Consider the following 23,757-nt stretch of genomic DNA (forward strand, 5'->3'; position numbering starts at 1 on the left):
AAAATTGATGTATTCTAGGGTGGAACAGATAGTTAATATATTTTTTTTCTCAATTCCTTCTTTAAAGGGTTTGATTGTTTGCCAATGTGTACTGTGATCAAATTACCTGGAAACCTTCTCTTCAACCGGACTGCTCGGTATAAGATTTTGAGCGGCCAGCTTTTGTGTGAGATCCTTGACGGTTCCTTCCCTCTTCAACTGTAGAACCACTCGACGATCCTCATCATCGTCGGTGTGATTACCCTCGTCGCACTCGACACCCTCGTCCGGGCTCTTGCCGTACCACGGTTTCTTCTCTTCCGAGTCAAGCTTGTTCGCGGCATTCATCAAGGGTGTTAAATCCTTTCTACTGTTCGTCCTGGACAACTTATTCGATGGCGAATCCGCGTTTCTTTCATAGGATGTACCATTTGTGTACCGTAATCCGTTCGTTGGGTAGGGACCTTCACAGCATCGACATTAATTTGCTGAATTATTATTAACTTGTTACATAACATTTGATAGAATTCGCTATCGGCAATTTAACTCTCCCGTTAAACGGTTAAAAATGCAAACAGAAACCTTCTGCTCCAGGAACAAGTATGGAAACTTCAAATCCCAGGGAAACCCAGGAAAACTGTACAGAAACATCTTTCAAAGTTTATAGGAGTTACTTGAATGAAAACAAAAGTTTCAGGAGAATCAAAACCAAACAAGGATTCTAACATTATAATAAAAAATTGTAAATTCTGAAAAATCTTGATTTACAGTTAAGGTATTGAATTATATCCCAAGGATAGAATAGTAGATTGAAAAAAAGGTGAAATTACTAACTTTCTTGATCGTCCGATGGAACCACCGACGCCCTCATGTTCGCGGTAGCCTCTTGTTGCTCCCTGATAAAGCTTCTCTGTCTCTCGGCTCGTTCTCTCCGACGTCTTAACGCCGGTGTCACGCCAACGTCCACTGAAAGGCGCGATAAATCAATCGTTTCCTGAACTGCTCACTACTGCCAATACACGCGTGCCCGATCATTTTCCTCGTCTAACTATAATTCACTATTTACCGAACAACCGACATCGACGGCTTATCGTTCGATCGTTTTCATTCGCGTCGAATCACGGGACGGTCGAACTTTCGTTTTGATTTATCGTCCGCGATACAGATCTGTACACGCGACGACGACAGTACCAATAAATTCAACTCGTTACGCGTTGTCGTTCCTTCGCGTTTCAAACTTGCGATTAAATTCACGCGGTGTATCGGAATATGCATCGAAACCAGCCACGTTACGATGCACCTTGCGTCATCCGAATTCAAGGAATTTTTCACGATTCAAAACCGTCGCAATGTTATTTCGAAAGATGCATTTCCGTCGAGCCGCGTACACTTAGACGCACTTGACCCTGCCGAAGCGCGGAACGAAACTAGCCGTTTTCCGCGACGGGATAAACGTTCTCAATCACGGCCCCCTACGAATGAAACTGCGCTTTTCGCCCCGTCTCTAGCTCGTTGCATCCGCAGCGAAACGCACGGGGGGACTGAAAACCGCAAGGTCTCTCTACCGAGAGAGGGACGATACGTTAACGCGGAAATCGCCGCTCGTGGGCGTCGAAGTTCGTATTCATTGCGCGGTCGATTCATTAACGAGCAGATTCGCAGCGAGAATTCATGATCGTCGCGGCGTACGAAAGTGAAAATTTCCTTCGCCGTACGACGAAGAGAAAGAAAAACAAATAGTCTCTCTCTCTCACCTTTGTTCTCTTTGTAGCTGCCGTTCAGCTGAACCTCGCCGAGATGACCCTGCGAACTTTGAGAGCTACTCGACTCGTCGTCGTCGTCGGGCAAACTCGAGTTCAGGGTGCTGTTCAGCGAGCTTAGACCCAACGAGTGGTTGAGCCGTGGACTTAACCGGGCGTTCAAGGACATCGACAACGGAGACGTGCCCGTCGAGTGTCTACGGGATTTTCGACGCTCGTGAGAATCCACCAGGGACTTCCGATTTCGCAGCGTCTTCCTGCGGGATAGAGAGAAACTTTTCCTATAGTTTGCTCTATTTAGCATTTTGATATCTTGCTTTTATATAATGGAATAATAGTAAATAATAATATAATTATAAATCTTATATCGAATTTTTGTTTCTTTCAATTATCTCGTTATATTTAATTTGTAATGACGGTCATTGGTTACCCACGCGATATCCGACGTGTTTAATTTTCTTGCTTTTAATCCTCGCACAACGGATGCTCTCGAGGCCATTTTGACCCCCGAATGAATCGTCATTATGTGCAGTATCGAAAGTTGAATTATGTGTAATATTTTAAATGTACTGTCCAACATGTGACAAAGAGAAAGACAAAATAAATATACTTGGTACAAGGAATAATTTTATTTTTTCCATGATTTTCCCCAGTAAATCATCTACATTATGTTAATTTTATTTCTGTTGCTGGGTCAGAATGGTCCTGCAGTAACTGTTCAAGAAGTAATCTAAGATTTGCTACGGAAACTGTTAGTGTCTGACTAATCGCATGGATATACTACTGAATCAGCAAGTTCGACTACTGGAGACCACCGTAAGCCCATAAAATCACTATATTCCTTTTGTGGGAAGCATATTTGATAGAGAAAAACAACCCTAATTAGAAATTTTCAAATTTAGAAGGAAAAATATATAATAGTTTGCCAAAACTCTGAGACCTTTTTTTCCAAATTTCATTTGCATGCACCATATGATAATTATTCATATAAAAATTCCCTGTTATGAAATCAGGGCCGTAATGTATGCCTCGAAACTTCTCACGTGAAATATCAAATGCATCGAGCATAGGGAGATTGAAAAACTTGAACGGACATAAATAAAAACGTCAAAAGTAAAAATCGATACCTGATGTTATCATCGAGCTGTCGAATGGGCGATCCCCTATCGTTCCCGTCTTCGTGATGCAGCACGGCCTCGTAAATCTGAAACTGTCTGAGCAGATCCAGGTCGGTGCCCTGCTTCGACATGTACCTTTGGATGATTCCCTCGATCCCTTGCTCCTCCAAACAGTCCACTTGGTCGTAATAAGTGTCCTGATCCGGTATACCGTTCAAACACTTGTTGACCAAAGTCGTGGCATAAATCAGCAGCTCCGTGTCAGCGGCATCGTAATCCTTCAGCAGCTTCATCACGTTCGTCCACGGTATCATGCCCCTGGACGTATCCACGGATCTCACGGCCCTGACCAACAGCAAACTGTTCGTCTCCACGTACTCGACGAACACCAATAGCAACTTCAACGCGGTCTTCACCACCAAACGAAAGCGGCTTGCTATCAATGTGTACAACCACTGGACGGTTTGACCATGTTCCATCACCCCATTCATACCATCCACGTAGAGCATCACCTGACCGAGAGCTGTTCGAACAGAAACAAAAGACTTTTGTGAATCTTATTTTTTAAAGAGGTGTGTTATTTTTTTCGGTGGGTGGTCCTAGCAAAAAATCAAGTGAAGCGGGCCTGAAGCGGATTTTTCGCTACTAAAGGCGATTACAGTCACTATATGGAAAGACGTAAAGTAACTCTGTTAAAAAAAATATATGTTTCTTTACTTTCATTGGCGAAACAACGTCAGCAAAGAAGTTTTAAGCCAGCTTTCAATGAAAACTGCTTTATCGACGAGAAGGGTTGTTTGCCACGATTACCCCTGCCGTCGCTTCCCTACGCTCGTTGGAGAGCTGGTTAACTCCCATATGCCGGTTGCACACCAAGCAAATTATAACTTTTGACACGGCGGTATAACGTTCCTTGTGTACGAGTTGATAATCTGTTCGCGAGTAGTTATTGTTGCGTAACTTATCGGATTTTCTGCACCAAAGTGGTATTCCCTTTTACGATCCGCTCGCTGAGGTCGGTTATTCAACAAAAGAAGCTTGAATAGCAGCAAAGAGAATTGTGAAACTAATGTTCCATTTTGAAATAGAGGGATTCTCTCTGATTCTGGAAAATTTTCTGTTTCCTTTTTACTTGAGCTTTGCTTGCCTCAGCGATTTTGCGATTGAAACTCCTAGTTACATGTTAGCGCTTTAGTGGATTTTCAACGTCAAATTTAGAAAATGAAAATAGGAACGAATTTAAATTATAATTTATATTACTAATATTATTTGAAACTAGTGCTTCTGTAACCGCGTTGCAACAGCGTAGAAAAATATTAACTACGTGAAATTGGTACGGTCGAAAAGTGGAAGTTCCTGGATCACTAAATTCGATGGTATCGATACTTAAATGGAGGGGTTTCGATATCGGTGACTTCCAAGTTGTGGGGCTCGATACGAACAAACTTGCCCGGTAAGACCCAATAACGATGATAGCGAGATCCTGTACGGGTCTAGGATCGTTATTGAGACTCGTAATTTGCGACCAACCAATACCAACTTCAAAAACTTCAAGGTGTTTCGTATCGAATCGTGTACGCTCTCTTGTTTTCTATATCAGATCTTACGGCTCGAGTACTATCAATATCTGATCTTACGAGTGTAACATCTTTGGTGTGAATTCCCATTGATTCTACAGGGTGGACTACGATAATGGAACAAATTACTTGGCTAATTCTAAGTCTGATATGATTTGATGACGTAAAAGTAATGCAAAATTGTGCTTGTGATATATCAATTTAAAGCTTCCATTAAGGATCTTAATATGAAATGGTTATCAATTATAGCAAACAATGGCCATCATATGGTATTAAGTCGTTGTATAAACAATCTCATGCAATTTCATGACATAAAATTATCATGAAATGGCACTTATGATACAGTAATTTTGAGCTTAAGGTTTTAGGAAAATTACTATACAAATGCCTCATTAATACTCTTAATACAAAATGGCTGATCCTTTGTTGAAAGATGCAATTACTTTACAATTCATTGTTATATTTGAATGAAACGTCGTGATATAAAATTATTACAAATTATTATAGAAATAAATATGAATTGATACGTGAAAGTAGGAGTTTCTATGTAACTATGAAACAGGTTCAGGTATTTGAAGTAATTTATTGAAAACAGAGTTGCAATCTGGTTGTACTATTAGTCGCAGCTATCGATGCTGAATATCTATTCGAAACGCATAGGCGAGCTGTTTCCATAAAATACCACGCTCGATTCTGCCGCAGATACTTTATATTCCCATGTATCGTATTAGATATCGACGTTTGTGTAATAAAAATGTGCGGTTCTGTACCTCGAATCGTGCATAATAATGATTGGAAAAATTCCGATCCTAAATTCCAGATCATTTTAAATTAACTATTCGATTCATAGCACTTTGTTTAGAACAATACTACAGTGACAGAATCATAATTGTCCAACAGAGAGTTTAAACAAACATTTTAAAACCTTAGTAGTATCGCAATAATATTAAGTCTAACTTTACATTTTCTGAAATTTTCAAAAATATAAGAATAGAAAAGGTTTTGAATTTTTTAATAAGGGTACCAACTGACCCTTTTGCCCTTTTTCCCAAAAAGTATGATATTGCAACATTATTCCTTTCTTTAATATAAAAGTACGTAACGAAAATTAAATGTAAGCGAAAATTATGAAATTTTGTAATTATGTAATTTTGAACTCCATTAAGGGTAAATGAGGTATGAAGTATGTGATGATAAGTTCATTGCAATCAACGTTCAGCCGAACCAAATTTTGTTTTATGTTTGAGCCAGGTGCCAAGCTCCATAGAATTCAGCATAAATTTCAGGAATCTATGGAAAATGGAGCACGCTTACAATCATACGGGATATTTCATGACACGCGAACGAACGCGTTCGCCGATGCAAATGGGTTAAATCAGCGAAAACGCGTTACAGAATTGCAGGATAATGGAACTATTGTGTCGATCGAATGAAACTTTTTTTCTCGGTGGAAAGATCAGTCAGTTGGAAATTTCCGTTTAATCGATTCTCGGCTGGTAACTCGAACGTGGCACTCATTCTACTTGGACGAGCATCTTTTTCGATCAATTATCGGCTAACTGTGATAATCTCCATCGAAAAGACCTTGATCGATCAATCGTTCAATCTTGTGTTGAAAGGTAGTTATTAGACTGCGAAATCTTACGCAATTATAACATATAAAAATATGCAAAATATATCTAAACCGTGTTCAAAATACAAAATACTGAGAACTATGAAGCTTTGCAAAAGGAAATCGAATTATTTCGTTTCAAGAATTTTCGGGCGTAGAAAATCGCATAATCTCGAATCGGTAAACCCGAACGAAACTTGTAAATTCCAGCGATAAAAAAAAACACACACACGAAACGTGGACAAAATTTAATTCCCACCGTTTTCATTCTCGCTTCCGCGGGAAATCTGCAAATAAAAACGTCGTTGACAAATATCGTTTGCGCGATAAAGCGACGATCGCGGTTATCCAGCCAACTCTCCCGTCGTAACACGCGATTTATTCTGAGCCCTCCAATGAAAAAAAAACCGGCATGCTAATGCAGTAATTATGCTAATAATAAACGTTATACGACACAATGAATTTAGCACACGCTGTTCTACCCGTTGCGACGTGGTGATTTAACGTACACAACACGACCCACGTAAATTTCAGCAATTTGCATGGCGCTGCGCTATTTTTTCGAACGCGTCCCCGTTGTTGGCATTTATATCGTCGTTTTTTTTAATCCAATTCGTTCGAAATCGTTTACACGCTGCAAAAATAGGACAGGCTAATAGCGGCTGGCCGCGTTAATGGATTAAAAGATAACGGTGGCTAATTTATAATGAACGTTTGCGTGCATGGCGTGTTGATTACGAATTAATTATGCACTATATTGGCTTTTCGTTGAAACTTTCATTTGTTTTTCAACGTCTATCCCGGAAACCGGGAAGCCGAAGAAGCTTACGGAGGAAAGCGGGAATCCGGAAATCCGGAGATGCCTGGAAAGGCGGCATCCCTATTTCTCCTAGGGAAGCCTATTAGAAAAGCCAGTAAAAATTTTCAAGAGATCAGCTGTTAAATGAGAAACACTGGCAGAGGGTAACATCACGTTTCAAGCACCGATGTCGCAATCGCAGTACCGCTTCATCGGCACAATCGCCAGCGGGTAATGACAATAATTGTCAAACGATTTAAGCTGGCCGCGGTTGCGATCATTAGCCGGCTCGTTATCGTTACACCGGTTATAAGTTATACCGGGAAATCTAATTAGCAACGTGGTAGCAAGGCGTGGATCGCGCGCAATCATCGACTATCGGGCCGGATTTAGCATAATATTGTAATCTCCAAACCAGGAGAAGCGTTGAATTTGCCGAGTGGAGTCAAGCGTTTTCCAGGGCGTCGTGCGATCACGGATTAATGCAAGAACACGGGGAGAAGTAGCCATAATTTTCCACCTGAAAAATCCACCGACAGGCTCGCGACGTTGCGGCAAGCGCTCTCGTGTTACCTTGTCTTTTTTCCCTCCCTCGTCGGTGGAAAAAGAAAGGAAAAACGAACGAGCTGGGAAAAAAAGCTGCTGAAGAAGCAGAAGGAGGGAAAAAATAGGTGGAAACTCCGACGACATTGCGTCCAACGGCACGGGGAACGTTTCCCCCAGTGATTTAGAGTCATAATCCGAGCGCTCCACCCGGAAACACGGCTCCTACGACCTCGGTTGCGAATGCGCGAATCTACACGAATCGGACAGAAGATCGATGAAATCTGGTCTACTGTAATAAAATATAATAAATTTCCGGGTAACACTGGGGATATGTTCCGAGTGACATCAATTTGACTTTCATCAGCACCTTGGATTCTACAGAGTGCAAGGGTACGAATAATAGAGAATTGGACGGAAGGTGGAAATACATTTAAAATATAGAATGAAATTTCCTCGTGAAAAGTTTAATTTTCATAGGGCTAGTTTATGAACCATCCATTGGCGTAATTTGGACCTCTTCCTGCTGTGAGTTTAGCCCCAGAGAAATTAAAAAAATTTTAGAATATAAAAATTTTGACATTTTTAGGATTTAGAATTTAGAGAGTTTGAAATTTTTTAATTTTTGAACTTTGGAATTTTGGTAATCTGGAATTGTCGAATTGTAGAATTCTGAACAGTAGAAAATTTGAAATTTGGAAATTTTTAAATCCTAAAATTTGTAAATGGTGGAGGTCCATATTTTTAAAGAAGGACCAGTACAGATTTTTAGTAGGACCAGGCCCTTCATTGTGAACTAAAATTAAGTTACTTAAAATTTCAAATTAATCAACTTCATTATACAGCAGCCTATGCAAATATTTATGATACCATTATACACGTAAATGAACTTTCGCAAAATAAAGTTAATTAATTGAAAAAAAAATGTAACGCGGTATTGTATTCATAATGTTATTTCTATTTTCATCCATCCAAATTTCTAAATTACAATTCTTATTGCACTTCATTTTCACGCCTCCTGATATTCCAAATCAATTATTTACTTCTGTTTGAAACGATAGCAACAGCATATATGATGCAAATTCGAGAATACCCTTGAGGTTACGTACCATTTCTATTACCTTCAGGTTCTCGAACCGAGAACTATTTCGCGAACTCTTGGCACGGTCCAGCCAGGTGACATAATAATTTGGTACGAGTTATGTTTCTCGGGGGGAGACATTCATTTTGGTGTCAAGTTCGTTTCAAAAGCGTTCTTGTATACTGTTCTTACGTGTATTGACAAAAATTTCTATCTAGTTCGAACAACAGACACGTTTAATCGTCCCAATTTAATCATACAGGTGTTTTAAATTATAGAATGATTTTGAAATTTAATTGATCTAACTACCTTAGGTCTGAATCACGGGAAGTCTAAGGGGGGTTGCAATCCCAGGCTTCACTTCCATTTTTTGGAACGATCTTTTTTAAATTTATTGTTTAACAGTGAAGGTTTTTGTATAATATTGTTAAATCTAAATAAGTTCAAATTTTAGCAATTATACAATGATGTGTTTTCTATTTTTTTCTAATTGTATCCAAATAATAGAATTAGAAAAAAATGATTAAATTATTGAAAATGAAATTTAATCAAAGCTAATGTATTCCAAGCACTACAATCACATATGTTTATATTTCATCGAATATTTAAAATTAGTTATAATGATTGTTCAATTCAGTTGTACATAACCGACTCCGCGTATAGTAAAATTATAGGCAATGTCTAATCCCAAGTACTATAAATCAAGAAAACGACATTGCCTGACTTATTGTTACTTTTTACCAGATACAAGCAAAGATTTAATCTTACGGCAATCAGCTTCTTCTATCCCCGTTGAGTGTAAGCATTTATTAATAGTTTTATGATGGCAATTTACTACCATAGCAGGTACTTGGTTTGCGTGTAGCAACGTAATTATGGTCGCGTCCTCAATTACGTATTTCTTAGCCTAGTTCGTTACCTTTAATACAAAGAAACACTTTTTACCGCTGATTAACATGTTATGCGAAAGAGAAATCAAATTCTAATGACGTTAATATCGTATCAATAAAGTGAGGTAGCTAATTGACAATCTAATCCTTAATTAATTATCCTTTCTAACGATGTATGTATGTACTACGTTCATATTTCAAGGCTGAAAATAGGGTGAAAATCTCAAAGCCAACTCTTAGAAAATGGACACTTATCGAAAGGCATACTGAAACTCTAATTATTATAATAAGAATAGTTCATTTTAAATTTCTAATGACAACATTATTCCAAATAATATTTTTCTATTGCTTTCTCTTTCTTTTTTTAAATTATTTCAGTATATCTAATCTGGGGTACTGATTACCTGTAACCTCACATCATTCAACGTATTAAAAATGATATTTTAATTGATAAAATGGCTCAGATCTATCAGCGATGGCTGTTTTTTTTTTTTTTCGTAACTGAAGAATGGAATAAAAAATGACCATACTATCAGGAGATAGGTTTAAATGACACGCAATTCTGTTTAATACCGAAAGATTCGCGATTCACCATCGATTTTGTTCCAACTCAAAGAGAAACGTCTTATCAACGTTACCATTGAAACGTTATCCCGTCAAACTGAAACTGTTGGAGCGTCGGCACTTTAATGAGCCAATAGCGAAGGGTAAAGTCGTAATCAAGCGGTTCTGACAACGCTAAAACCATCGTGTCGGCAACAGTCTGAAGCGTTTCCCAACGATGGATTATAAGGCTGGATGTTCGCCGGGGCTTGCTACTAATAAATTTCCTGTTTACCCGGAGATAAGGAATGCGCAATGAGCTCCCCTTAAATTAGACAGTTAACATTACCCACCCGAGTGGCCTCACCAACCGGCGACACCGTGAAACGCAGCTTAATTTATGCGCAAGATAAACCTAACTGCCAAATTGTTTTATGAATTACCTTATCTGCCACTCTCGACCCTTATCGGAACCGCTTGCTTGCCTGCTTGCTTGCTTGCTTGCTCAATATTCGCTTAATCTTAATTGACTCGATCGGACAACCGTTGAGCTTCTTGTCTGTGCAACACGATCTTCCAACTTGAAAATGCTCGTAAAAGCACCTCCACGAACCACCACCATGGATTTAATTCATTTTTGAAAAATAAAACCTCTGGTACACTCAAGACAAGATCAATCGAAAGAATTGATCAAGAGAATTTGTGTTTTACTTCAGATCCTTCGTGAAATTAGTTTTTCGAGCTCATGTAGAATTGGCTCGGTATATAATGCACTCGAAATCTTGCAAGATCGAAGGACGAGAAATGATTCCGTTCGTTACCGAAGGCGAAAGGGAACGAGGCAACAGAGAAAGAGGGTCTGGCTTGTACAAGTGGGTTGCATTGCAACTAGTCCAAGCAACGAAGAGGGAATTGGTCTTCTTGCGCGTTGTTCGTTCCACGGAGGTTTACAAAGCACTCGAGCAGCAAGCGGCACGGCGAAGCACTCGAAACGCGATCAAAGGGTGCATTCATAATCTGCAACGCGTCGCGGTTTCACCGCAGACCCGCGAGTAACCGCTTACACGCGCAGCCTTTGTAAACAACCAGCTTTCACGTCGCAATTCCTAAGGAGACGTCTATCTTCCGTCAGACCGACACCAGTTTCACAAAAAATGTACTGTTACCTTAAACTGGGCTTAAACTTTGCTGAACATCTAACAAGGAATGATCCCGAATCCGGAAATTAAACAAATTATGAAACTTTGTGAATAAGTAGGGGATGTCCTCCTGATTAAAACGCAATTTTCGTTTTCCTGCTCGTTTTCAGTCTAAGAGGGTGGAAATCGCCCCTAAAATTTCAGCTGTTCCGAATCCATTTGAGATCTTGAAAAACTTTATTAGCTAAAGTTGTTCGTCCTAAGGTATAGTATTTTTTCATACTAAAGAAAGAAATTATTTAAACGATTAGAAAAACTTATGAATAAAAATGTTTAAAAGAAATTACTTATTTCAATCTGAAAAAAATGAAACAACTTTTGCTTATGATGTTTTTCGATATTCAACGATTTTGAAGAAAAAGAAAAAACGGGAGATTAAGACCCTCTTAGACTGAAAACGAACAGCAAACGAAAATTGTGTTTTAATCAGCATCCCCTGAATATTCACAAAGTTCCATAATGTTTTGAATTTCCGAGTTCGGGATCATTTCTTGTAAGTTACATTGGTTTTATATGAAAATATTCCAGCTGAGGATCGATGAAGAGAAAAGGTAGCAAATGGAGATTACTTGCTTTTCTAGTTTCACCCTCAGTTTCGCGGGAGAAGTTGATGCTCCTCTCGTTAGGTGTTAGCTGCATTACGACGCTATTATCTTATTGGCGTTTACGAGGGGGCGTCGCAGACGTACGACGCCCTCGTGTTCATCGAAGAAATCTTCACGCGAATGCACTTGCGCTATTATGGATCACGTTCTACCCCACGACGCTAATTCCGATAGAATGGAAGTGATACCGGCGTGGATCCGCATTAGCTGGAGTCTGTTTGCCGACGAGCTTTTCTTTCCAACGTTTTTCCGAACCACGTCGACGGTTATCGATTGCTTTCAATCGTTTTCAATGCGAAACGTTACGAGCAGCGACGCGATCGCGATTTCGCGAGGGTTTTGAAGATTTTGCGAAGCGACCAATGGTTTGATAGGCTCAACTTTCGAGCTGTCTCGTTTTAGACCTTTTACTGAATAGCATTATTCAAATAGAGGAAGGCATAAAAGTATTTATACATTCTTAACATCTTAGGAAGGATTGACACTGCAACGGTCTTAACTTCAAAACAATATGATAGAAAAATGGTGAAATTAAAATAAAATTAATATTATTCTAGAGAGCCATGAGGTGTGTTGTACCTCACCACACGGTTTTTGTGAAAAGGGATTGCGTCGTAAAAATGATTGAGAAACACTGTTATAGATTGTATACTTCTTCTACATAGCATTCAGAACCCTAAGCAACACTGTGCACGAAATAGCTTGTAGTTCATCGACAAATTATATCAGGATACTCACCTCGTAGTATGTAATTTTGGTAATTCTGGTCAGCCTCGCTGCCAACCTTGATGAGGCAGGCAAGCCCGTCATTTTGCACGAATTCATGCACCAGATCCTTGTCCTCCTGCAAAAGCAAAGTCTATGGTAAGTGGCACTTCAAATGGTATAAATACACGGTCAGTCCTCGTTTTTTCGAATTTATTCGCTGATAATTTTACACCTTTAAATGTTTTGCAGGTAGATGGAGAAACGTAAAATAGTTCTGAGTATTTTCCATAGTGGTTTGCCTTTGGCAATTAAAGATAAATAGGTAATAAATGGGATAAAGAATAGAAAACTAAGAATTTTCGATGATGATATAAATAATTGGTTCTTTGATTCGAATCATTTTGTATTCGACATAACGTCACTCAATTATCAGATAATATATATCCGATGAAAAGAATCGGTAAAACAAATTAACAATGATGGAGTACCGGTCAATTACCTAGTAATCAATATGATACGCTGTTCAAGTACCAAATAACAAACGATCGGAACATTAAAGATAAAACACCATTAAAATTGCCCAATAATAGACATAATACGCCTCTCAATTACCATGTAATGAACCTCCTCTTTAAAACAGAATACTGTTTCCAATAACCCTGGTTCACCGTATGAAACGGCGATTTCTCATCCACAGACAATTATCGTTCATTTTGTATTCGAACAAAGAATTCTGTCAGATTCTAGTTGAGTCAATGTTAAATCAATAAATGATTAAAATGATGAATGTATGATGAAGAAAATAACTTGATTAAACTTTTGATTAATGAAAGACCTTAACACCTTAACTAAGATGGAGGATACCTAACTATAGGGGTGTACCTTTTACAATTGGACCCTCTTCTGCAATAGGAAAGCAGCCAACAATTTAAAAAATATTTAATTTTAAAGCTGATTGTATTTCTTACGAATAATAAACTCAAAACTTTGTCAATGATGCTTGGTGCCTTATTGCAGATAAGGATCCAACAGACCCACTTTCACCTTTCGAGGGTTGAAATCTCAAATGCCTGATTACAGAGCTGATTACGGCCATTATCAGAATGCCGTGACGCAAAGGAGCCGATGATAAGAGAAACGGGATGGCAGAGGTTCGTTGATATCCGATCCTAAAGGAGTTCACAAGGCGCACGATTTATCAGTAGCTCTCCAGCTAAGCCCGCCACGGCACGGGCCGGAAGAGGTAAATGGAATTAGTTATGGCGCGAAGTCGCGGGCATAATGGAAAATGTAGGAAGTTTGATTAAACCCGCCGCTTTCGAGGAAAGCATCTAACTCGAGGACAGAGTTTCGGGCCCAGTCCCGCGATATCTCGAGGCCCGTTGTTTGCGGCCAGGCCGAGCGACGGAAGTTCGAGTCTCGAACGCGGAACGCAGAGCCGATTAACTCGGCTCTAAGGATTAAGAAACGAAATTAAACGTTGCGGCAGCGATTCAACCGATAAATCCGTCCTGCGAAGAGCAGAGACTCATTTCGAGAACGTGGACAGCCCGGCTAGAGAATCTCCCGCCAGAGGATTGTAATTAATTTCACAGCTAGCCAGCCTGATAATTGAAACGATAAGGTAGCGCTAGGGGGAGGAATTCGAGAATTGTTTATCAGAGTCTTCGTTTTTCAGTCTGCCGTATCGAAGGTTTAATTTAAACTGCTATCTATTTGTGATCTGTTATCTACTCGTCTACTGTCTGATTAACCCTTTTACTCCGTTGGAAACGCACGCTGGACCACAGGGGTTAAAAAATTGTTTTTTATTTGCGAGTCAGGAGGCATTGGTGTAATTATAAAACAACCAGGGTGGGCCTGGTCCTTATTCCAAAATTCCAAAAATCTAAAATTTCAAATTACAGAATTTTACAATTTCTAAGGTACCTGACCCACTCCAGAAGAATTCTAATTACGCTAATGCCAAAAGTTAAAATTGAAATTACGTAAAAGAATTATGACAAAAATCTCACCCAGGGTGACAGACACTCTAAAGCCAGCTCTAATTCCAGGCTACGTTCAACCGCAGAATAACGAAGCAAACAAATAAACGGTTGACCCAAATAACGATGTAACTACCGTTTCATTTGTTTTTCATTAGATCAGCAAATACGATTCAATTTTGTCTACAAACTAACCCGTAACGTGGCGCTAATGTTATATTCACGTTATCGAAACAAACAAATTGAAAATCAAACGAAAACGCGTGATATTATTCAATATTACCATTATTAAATTTCACTAAAATTACCATTAATGATATACAGTATTATCGATGAAGATGAAACACGTCGCTTACGCAAGAATTATCGTAAATCGTTAATAGAATAAACAGTGTAGCCGCGTGTAAATGAAGAAAAACAAGAAGAAAGTAAATGCCCGACGAAAATGATCCCCGTTTATCGATAAAACAATCACCGTAGACCGTCGGCTAATAACACGCTTGACGCTGTTTGACGTCCGCTCCATTTATCACGATTCTAATATAATTCAACAATAAACTCATCCATCATTTATGCGGCATGAACGATAGCTTCCGGTATAATGGAATTTCCTTTAGCTAAAGATTTCTCAACGCTCGTCGAGCACAACATCGTGGAGAAAAATTTTTCTTCCGACCGGCTAATTGCGAGATCTAATTAAGGGAAACACAATAAAGAAAGCACCAACTCGAATAAACACGCTCCCGCTGCTATTGCTTCGCGAAGAATAGCGAAAGTTGAAACGATTCCAGTTCGTGAAACGTACCAAGTCGATTTTACGTGATTTCTTATACTTTTTCCAGATAATTTATTACGAAGGTAAATATGTCAAACGCTGAGTATAAAATACTCTGAATCAAAGGTAATGAATTTTTCTTTGCAAAAGTTATTCAAACGATAGAAAATATCGCTAGATGTATGCAATTTCGAAACTCAATTTTGTGATTCACTTTTTATATTTGATCACAGGCAAACAAACAAACAAAACTGACCACACGTTATTTCCTTTACCGCTACTATAAAATTACATCTTTCCAGCCAGAACGCATCGGTCAAACGTCCGAATTTCGGACGAAATATCGAATCCGACGCACGAACGTTTCCAGGGAGTACAAATATTTTTCCATGGATGGAAAAAAAAGCTCCATCACCGGTCGAAACGACGAGTTTTCACACAGCCGCGTATCCCTCCTCGATAGCGAAGCGTTGTTAGGCGTACGCGGATATTCGGCTGTCGCGAAGGATGTCACGATGAACATCGTGTTAGAATTCATTGTGCGCGCGAGGAATAACGAATGTGCGAGACAAGGGGCTATCAGACAAGAAGGGTAGAAAAAAAATGCGCGCGAGAAAGAGAGGGAAAATGTACTCGCTCAAACCGCCATGCAAATATTTACTCGTCGAGCGAGTAGGTTCTCGTAAAAATAACCCCCGTCTGTCTTTTCCTATCTTTTACGTTACTCTTCTTTCCTAAGCTAGCCACCCTCCTTTCTCTTTCTTCCCTTTTCACGATCCTCTGTTGTACCCTTCCTATCTACCTCTCTCTCCCGCCTCTCTCGCGGAGCAAATCGCCCCGTCTCGCTTTATAACCGTGTTCGCGTAGCTATCGCGAATTATAAACTCACCTGAAAGATCTGCTTGAGGGAGAACAGAGCCCGTCGCAACTCGCGGCCCTCGCTGTTCAGCAATTTTTCTGCAACAGACAAGCAACACGCAACCATTTATTATAATAATACAGCACGGTCCAGCCGCATTGTTGAGTCTCGAGAGTGATTCTTGGACGAGAGTCGGTCAGCCGGCCTACTCTTTCATTGGGTGAATCTTAATTTCTATCTTTTTTCATATAAAGATTGGCTTGTTCATGTTGTAAACAACGAGACTATGATTAAGATGGTTTCGTAGGAAACGTTACACGTTAAATACAAATAAGATTGCGTTGAATAGCTTTGATAATCAAGATTATCATCGCTTTATTAGTTTCTTGCATATTAAATGAAACAAAGCTAATAAAAGACATTTATATTATCTATTAACTTGTTAATTGTGTAAAATGAGACAATATTTAGTTATCCCTTGATTGGTAAAGTGGGGTCTTAAATTAAAATTGAGGCTCTCTCCGTGGTCCGCCGTTCAAAATGTAATTCTACTGCAATTTGTAGCTAACATCCTCTATTCTCCTATTTATACGCACTTTTCTATGATTCTTTTCTTCTGTTTTGTTCTTTCGAATCTTGAAAATAATTCTCTTTTACACGTTTGTTATGGAATCGCGAGGAGAATCGACCAGAATTCCTTGTGTTCTAACGGTGCATCTAAAGTGCAAGCACGTGCAAAAGCGAACAAGCCACCCGGAAGTTCGTTCAGCGTAGGAAGATCAGGAACAGCAAGAGATACTGCCAGTGCTTTTGTTTCCAACGTTAAGCATCGTCGACACGCCGTAGGGTCTCGTTAATTATCAACTTCGTTTCGCGTCCGATTAAATCATCATCTGGCACTCTAAGAATGCTCATTTCATTAAATCGGGCAGTTTCGTATAGAAATTTTGTGCATCAAAAATTCTTGAAAATAAAATTTCAATAGCGGTCCAACACATGATGATCTAATTATACCAAGGCTACTCTACTCTGAAATTTTGCAGAAAAATCTGAGCCGACAATTTCATATCGGAACAATAACCCCAGCCGACTCATTTTTCCGCGCGGAGATCATTTACAGGGTTTAATTAGAGGGAAACCGGTAATTAAGTCTGCGATTAATTTTACACGACGAATTTTCGTCGCTTCTCATTCAATGTTCGCTCTTTATTCAACCTCTCTCTCTCTCTCGTTTCATTCGCCCTCTCCACTACTGTTTCACTCCGCTTTTGCCCGTTCTATCATTCTTTTTCAATCGCGGCTCGACTGTATTACTAATAATTGAATTCCAGTTCACCAGCGGCACACGAAATTCAATTTCCCGAGGCTCGATAGTCGCGTCGAGATTTTACAGCCTGCTGGAGATTCGGTGATAAAGAGAGAGAGGAAGAGAGAGGAGGAAGAAAAACGGGAAGAGAAAAACGAAGCAGTGTGTGCAAGAGGAAAATAAGAGAAGGGAGAACGAACGTTGCTCGATGTTCGCTCGGTGAAAAATCGAAAAGTACATTATCGCGGGAAAACTCGAAGAAATACGGAGCGGCGCGGCATCGTCGAATAAAGAGAAGAAAAGTGAAAACCGTCGGAGCCAATTTGACGTTGAAGCACCTTTGCGATACACTGATTGCACGTTTTCAATCGTGCATCTGAATACACGTTGATAATTGCTCCCTGGCTGTATCAATGGCCGAATAATTTCCCTTACAACACGTTGCCCATCTTATTACATTCAACGTAAATGCTACTGTACCGAGGCTACACGGTCATTACAAATTATGGGAACGAAGTGGAATCGTTGTTTGGTGTCGATCAAGAGGCACGAAAATATTACAACGCTTCGATAAATCGCGAAACACGAGGGAACGTATTATTTTGTTAATAATAGTGTTTAACGATCCTGGCAATTTGATTTTCATTTGGAACTTTTGCATCGTGCTATTTTCGATTAATATTATTTTTTCATGTTATTATAATTCATAAAGTTGGTTGAATAGTTCATAAGAAAATATTGCATTTAATTTGTGATACTTTAAATTATTTTTATTAACATTATAGTTATGAAAGGCAATTTTAGTTTAGCAAATATGCTGAATAGAGAAAGGGTTAATAATTTGCTACAATAACAGTGTCTGGGTTTATTTTAAACAGACCGTAAATGCAGCAACAAGAATTATACGACGTAACGAAAAATGAAAATAAAGAAATAGGAACGAAGCGAAAAGTAGCTCTTAAAAAGATGAAGAAAACGCGAGCCACGAACCTTGCTGTACTTTTATGAAACACGAGACGGTCGTGCAATCGAGCTAATTTCCATACCGGCGACACCACGTAATTCACGAATTCGCAAGGACGAGCGACCCTGTTCAAGGATTTCGACTCTTCGGATTTATCGTCGCCGATCATCGATACTTCTTCGAGTACCGTCGATAGAGATCGGTCGTACAACGCGTTACATACACCGGGGATTCCGTCGAATTTTTTCAAACGCATTACGAAATAACGGAACGTCGAGAACCGTCAGGGAACAGGAAGCGCTGGCGGATTAATGCGTGAATATCTTGAACGTTGCTGACAAATGTCTTTGATTTGCATATTCAGAGACGACTCCTCGTTCGAGGAAGTTACGGTGAATATTCCACGAAAATATATGCTTTTTAGGCTCCGCATTGACTTTATACGATAAAATGTAATGCTTTATGCGATACGTAAAAAATAAGGATCGTGTTCCTGGATAATGATTACCGTATAAATTGATAAGAATCGTTTGAGACGAGCAAACTAAGCTGTTTGCGATCTAAAGTTTCTAATAAGTAACTCATTTGCTAATGAAGTCAATATTTCTTGAATTTTAACAACACTTATCTTCCAAATGGAATGATTAATTAATTAGATGTACAGGGATTTCCTGTTTAGTAATTTCTTCATTAACATCATGAATATTCATATCAATTTTATTTCCTCCTTATCAATTACATTCATCTCATTCGTCATCCACTTAGACATCCACATATTTATGAATATATTTTTTATTTTCTTCCTTGATTACATAGTAGCACGATGAGGAAGTTAAGAAGATTAGTTGATTAACTTGATAATTTTCCTGACTACTTTTCGCGGATGAAGTTTTCTACTCTGCTCGCCACGATTAAAAGAGCTCAAGGAAATTTATAATCGTCATTCAAAGTTCTTAATCACTGTTATTAACTTATAAATATTGCGCAGCTGCATTTTCTCTCGAGAACTGCATTTTAACGAAAACATAAACATTACGAATCCAATTTACCGACAAGAACTAGTGAATTATAGTGATAATACCCGCGAAATGTAATTTGCAACAAAATTCTTGTTCCAATGTTTAAAAAACGCTCTTTATTTATTTTTTACAGAAATTCAACACCAGTTAACGGAACATTTTGCAATTCGACTTGACCAGAAATCACCGGAAGCAAGTCGGTAAAATCACCTATCGCCGACAAAGGAATCAGCAACACTACTCTGATTCGTGAGAGAACGTAACGTTGAACGGTGAAAAAATATCGTTTTCATTCATGCGGTCTTATCTGGCCGCGAGTTGTGTTTCTTTCCTTCAGCCACGCCCTTGTTGGTCGTCGAGTCACGGTCTGCGGAGCCCAATTCGCGACTCCTTTCGCGAAAAAGGAAAAGGAGGCCCTTGCGACCGTATAATCGGTTGCTATCACGCGATCTTTAAATGCATTATGCATGCCGCTCGCCGCGCCGCGTCCTAATGGAAAGAGGCAAAGGGTGAAACAGAGACAAATGTACACGAGCACCGGTAATTAGGAATCGTTGGAAAGATCGTGTACAAGCTGTCCCATATAACTGGGTCAAATTATAATTCTAAAAATATAAAGAAAAAAATTCCACTTCATATATCCTTCCAACTTATATATATAGTTTTTTTTTTTTAATTGTAGATGACCTTAAAATCATGGAAAAGCTTCCATTTCCATTTGATATCTTCCAATTTTTCATTATTTCATAGATACACAGGTTGACCCAGTTTCATAGAACACTCCGTAGAGGTCAACAAGTGAGAATCGAGTGATGTACCTTTGTGCCAAAAGAGCAGAGAGAAAAAGAGAGATGCAGGAGTGAGAAGGTACGGGAAAGAGAAAGAAAGAGAATCGATGATAAGGAAGCGAGCGGTTCGAGAGAGAGGTGGAAGGACCCATCTTCTAAGAATAGCGGTCCCAAGGCCCTGGGGCCCTTGGCCCCTTCGTAATCACTGACCATATAAGCAGAACCCTCTCTCTTTTTCTCCTTCCCGACTCGATTCTTCTTCTCTGTTCACGATGTTAAGCAAACTCACCGGTTCGTAACGCCGCTATGCAACTACTCTTGAATCCTCTTTCATTGAGCCTCTACGAGACATCGGTGTGCAATTGCGACACCGAAAATCTAGAAAGCGAAAACGTCCTTCCAAGAGACTTTGGCACGCTCGTTAGAGGCCTTTGCAGCTCCCTTACGATGTTACTGCATCGCTAATTTCTTCATATTCTTGTACAGAACACCTAACTACTTCTGTCTTATCGTCAGTGTTTCTAACAGTTGGGAAAATAAATATAACTTGGATGAAATCTGGTAATTTCAATAAATGAAATTATGAATATAGTATTGAAGGATAATTATCGTCAAAGCTGACCAATTATCAAGGATTTCGCTAGAAGAATGGTATTTCGAGGAATATTCAATGGAAAAGCGGGAGGTACCGTGTGCGTTTACGCTTGACGTGTTCCCGAGCCATGGGCACGCTCGTTGCTCGCATAAACGATCAGTTACCAACTCGGTGATTACGCTGGGCAAGTTTTTAATTGACCAAATGCGCCCATAAAATGAATTAATCGGGCGTTCGGGAGAACTTTAGAAGGCAAACAGCGAGGAAAACGATCGTCAATGAGCAGTACTAGTGAAAGGAAGAATTTCTTCACACATCATGGAATTAATTGAGTATTTCGAACGTTAAAATTCATTAACCATACCGTAAATGACTTTTAGCTTTGACTAGCCATGAAAATATAAAATAAATTTTCGTGTCCTAGTATCAACGAAACAAGACAAACATGTTGCGATGGTGTATATGTAGTAAAGAGAGAAGAGGAGAACAAGGTCTGACAAATTTATGCAATATTTCCATAATCTTACAAGCTTTCAACGTATGGGGAGACTCGTTTATTCGCGAGGGAAACGTGCAAGATGTAATCTATTTCAAGGCCGAGCATGCTTGTCCGTAGTTGCTGAGGGTGCGAGAAATCCGATTCCGCGTGTCGCCTGATGCGTGCGAATTACATATGCTTACAGTTCGACGTGCAAAAATTTTTCGTTTATTCTAACATTAATTGGCAATCGAAATCAAAGGCATTCAAAATTATTTATTAAATGCTTTGACATCTATCATTTGATTCTATATTAATCTAGAGTTTCGTATTCTATATTAATATGGTGGTCAATATCTCATTGATTTTTAAAATAATATTACTTTTTTATTCATTATTTCTGGTGGTTTTCAAGTTTTCTTGTTGCAATCAATTCTTAATGCAATTAAGGATAAAAGACTGATTTATATTTATTTCTAATTTGGGGAAAAATATTATTATTGATATAGGTATTTATTAGATTAAAAAAATCATAACACTTGTAGATAATTATTTATTACGATTAAGAATAAAGAAAAATTTCTAATTATTATTTTTTTTAACGATCTTCCACTATACCTCGATGTAACATTTTCCATCATACCGACGCCGAGTAAATAATGAACGCATTCAGTAATGATTTCATGAAAGAAAATTTCAGCTTCGAATATTTCAAATCATGATTTTGCCAGATACCTTCAAATTCCGTAGAGTTTCTCAATGTTGAACAAGCCACAGAGGAAATTTTGTGGCATTTCATATCGTGCTTACCAGGAATTAATAACGAGCGAATTACTAATAAGAGGATCGAGGATTTTACAAGCGGAACTGGCGTCGCTCCAAGGCGAAATTAAAACGGGCAAATCGTTACTCCGCCTGAGCATTTTACTCGTCGATCGGTGTACAACCATTCGATCGTCTTCGACGAATCAAGAAGGCAAAAAAGCGAGAATGTTTAAATCGTGCAGAGCATTTCTGTCTATCATTTGTAGAGAAAAAAGATTGTGTCCTATGATTAGGGAGAAAGTAACGTACCATTAGGGTGTAAAAAGAATAACGGAATGATAGAAGATTAACTTTTTTGTATGACAAGTGTGGCTAAGAGCTGATGAACGTTCGAATATACCTTCCAGCTATGTAGAAATTTATATCAATGCTACCTACTTATTTTCTCGTACTCCCGACGAAATTAGTGGTTTCGTAATGAGTGGAAACATTATAAGGGTTAAACTCTAAAGGGGTTGAATCCGACAATGTGTTCTTCTAATGACTCTACATGGAAAGAGAGAATTCGAATGACATTTAAAATAAAATTTCCAAAAATAATCAACTCGACACAGAATAACCCATTTCTCAGTACCTTAATTTCAAATTTATAGAATCTATTTTTAATTTCATACATTACAGAAAATAGGTTAATTATCTACGTTAGACATGCACAGCGGTAATCGGTCGTCTCTCTAAAATATAAATGAGAAATATCGGGAATAAGTGAAATAGGGGGATGGAGGTACACGAAGCACCGTTAAAATATGTAAAACGGCACGGTCCACATCTGCTCTGCGTCACTCCCCGCCCTTTTGGTCCCTTTTTTTTTTTTGTTCGCTTATTCTGGACCTTCGATCATCTCCACCACCTTCACAGGGTTCAACGAACGGCTACGGCCCGCAGGTGAATCCCATGGTTGGCCAGACACACTGATTTCGTGTCGTTCGATCCGCAGCGAACATAACTGTTCACTGTTTGACTTGAAAAATCGATACGATCAATTTCATTCTGCCCTTTGTCTTTAATTAGTCGAGCAGAACAAGTATGATAATCGAAGACACGAGTGGATAATGGTGTCATACCATTAATTAGTTATTCGGAGCGAAGTGGACCTGGAGATTTCCAATTCAATTTTTAATTTTTTTAACAAGAAGGAAAAGACTTTTGCCCTTTCGTCAAATTTTCAAAAAATAAAGTTAATATTATCTTTCAAAAGTTCAAAGTTATCAGGATAGAAAAAAATAAAGACATTAGAAAAACACCCGTGTTTTTAATTAACATGTTAAATTTTGTGTCGGTCATCGATAGTGATGTTGAACTTTTAGCTCGGATAAATTAGTACAATAGGAAATATTTGAGAGAATGAAAAATGAAGTATAGAAATATAAATCACGTACCTAATTACCAGAATTACCCTTTAACGAATATCATTTCACGCATCATACTTCTCGCGGTTCCAAACGTTCTCCTCCCCATAATGAACGAGTTGATTCGATTTACAATAAAAAGAAAAATACGAAAGCTGACGAGGACATTCTAGACAACAACTTCATCGCTTTTAATTACTCGTCACCTCCTTAGCTTGTCTGAACACGTATAATTAGAGGTGGCTGGACGACTGATTTCAAACGTAATAACAAGCTGAGCGAATCCCCGCCGCGAAACTCTATCGTACACTTTACAGTGCATGTAATTACGAGATCATACAAAATAAAGAATCTCTCGTGAAACCGAAACGCTGCCAACATTAGTATTTTTCGTGTGTCA

At 38.9% G+C, this 23,757-nt stretch overlaps 1 protein-coding gene across 4 annotated transcripts in view; it reads right to left on the reverse strand.

Moving 5' to 3' along the window:
* Window positions 1–23,757, reverse strand: part of LOC114874000 (FH1/FH2 domain-containing protein 3) — a 151,161-nt gene that overhangs the window by 28,550 nt on the left and 98,854 nt on the right. For all 4 annotated transcript variants that reach the window (XM_029182852.2, XM_029182853.2, XM_029182854.2 and 1 more), the window contains 6 exons: window positions 16,064–16,131; window positions 12,445–12,550; window positions 2,867–3,380; window positions 1,734–1,996; window positions 814–945; window positions 107–443 (listed from right to left, as the gene is read on the reverse strand). In XM_029182852.2, the coding sequence (XP_029038685.1) occupies window positions 107–443; window positions 814–945; window positions 1,734–1,996; window positions 2,867–3,380; window positions 12,445–12,550; window positions 16,064–16,131 (1,420 nt within the window). The remainder of the gene's footprint in view (window positions 1–106; window positions 444–813; window positions 946–1,733; window positions 1,997–2,866; window positions 3,381–12,444; window positions 12,551–16,063; window positions 16,132–23,757) is intronic.

This window comes from Osmia bicornis, chromosome 4, assembly GCF_907164935.1.
Source record: "Osmia bicornis bicornis chromosome 4, iOsmBic2.1, whole genome shotgun sequence".
Taxonomy (NCBI): Eukaryota; Metazoa; Arthropoda; class Insecta; order Hymenoptera; family Megachilidae; genus Osmia; species Osmia bicornis.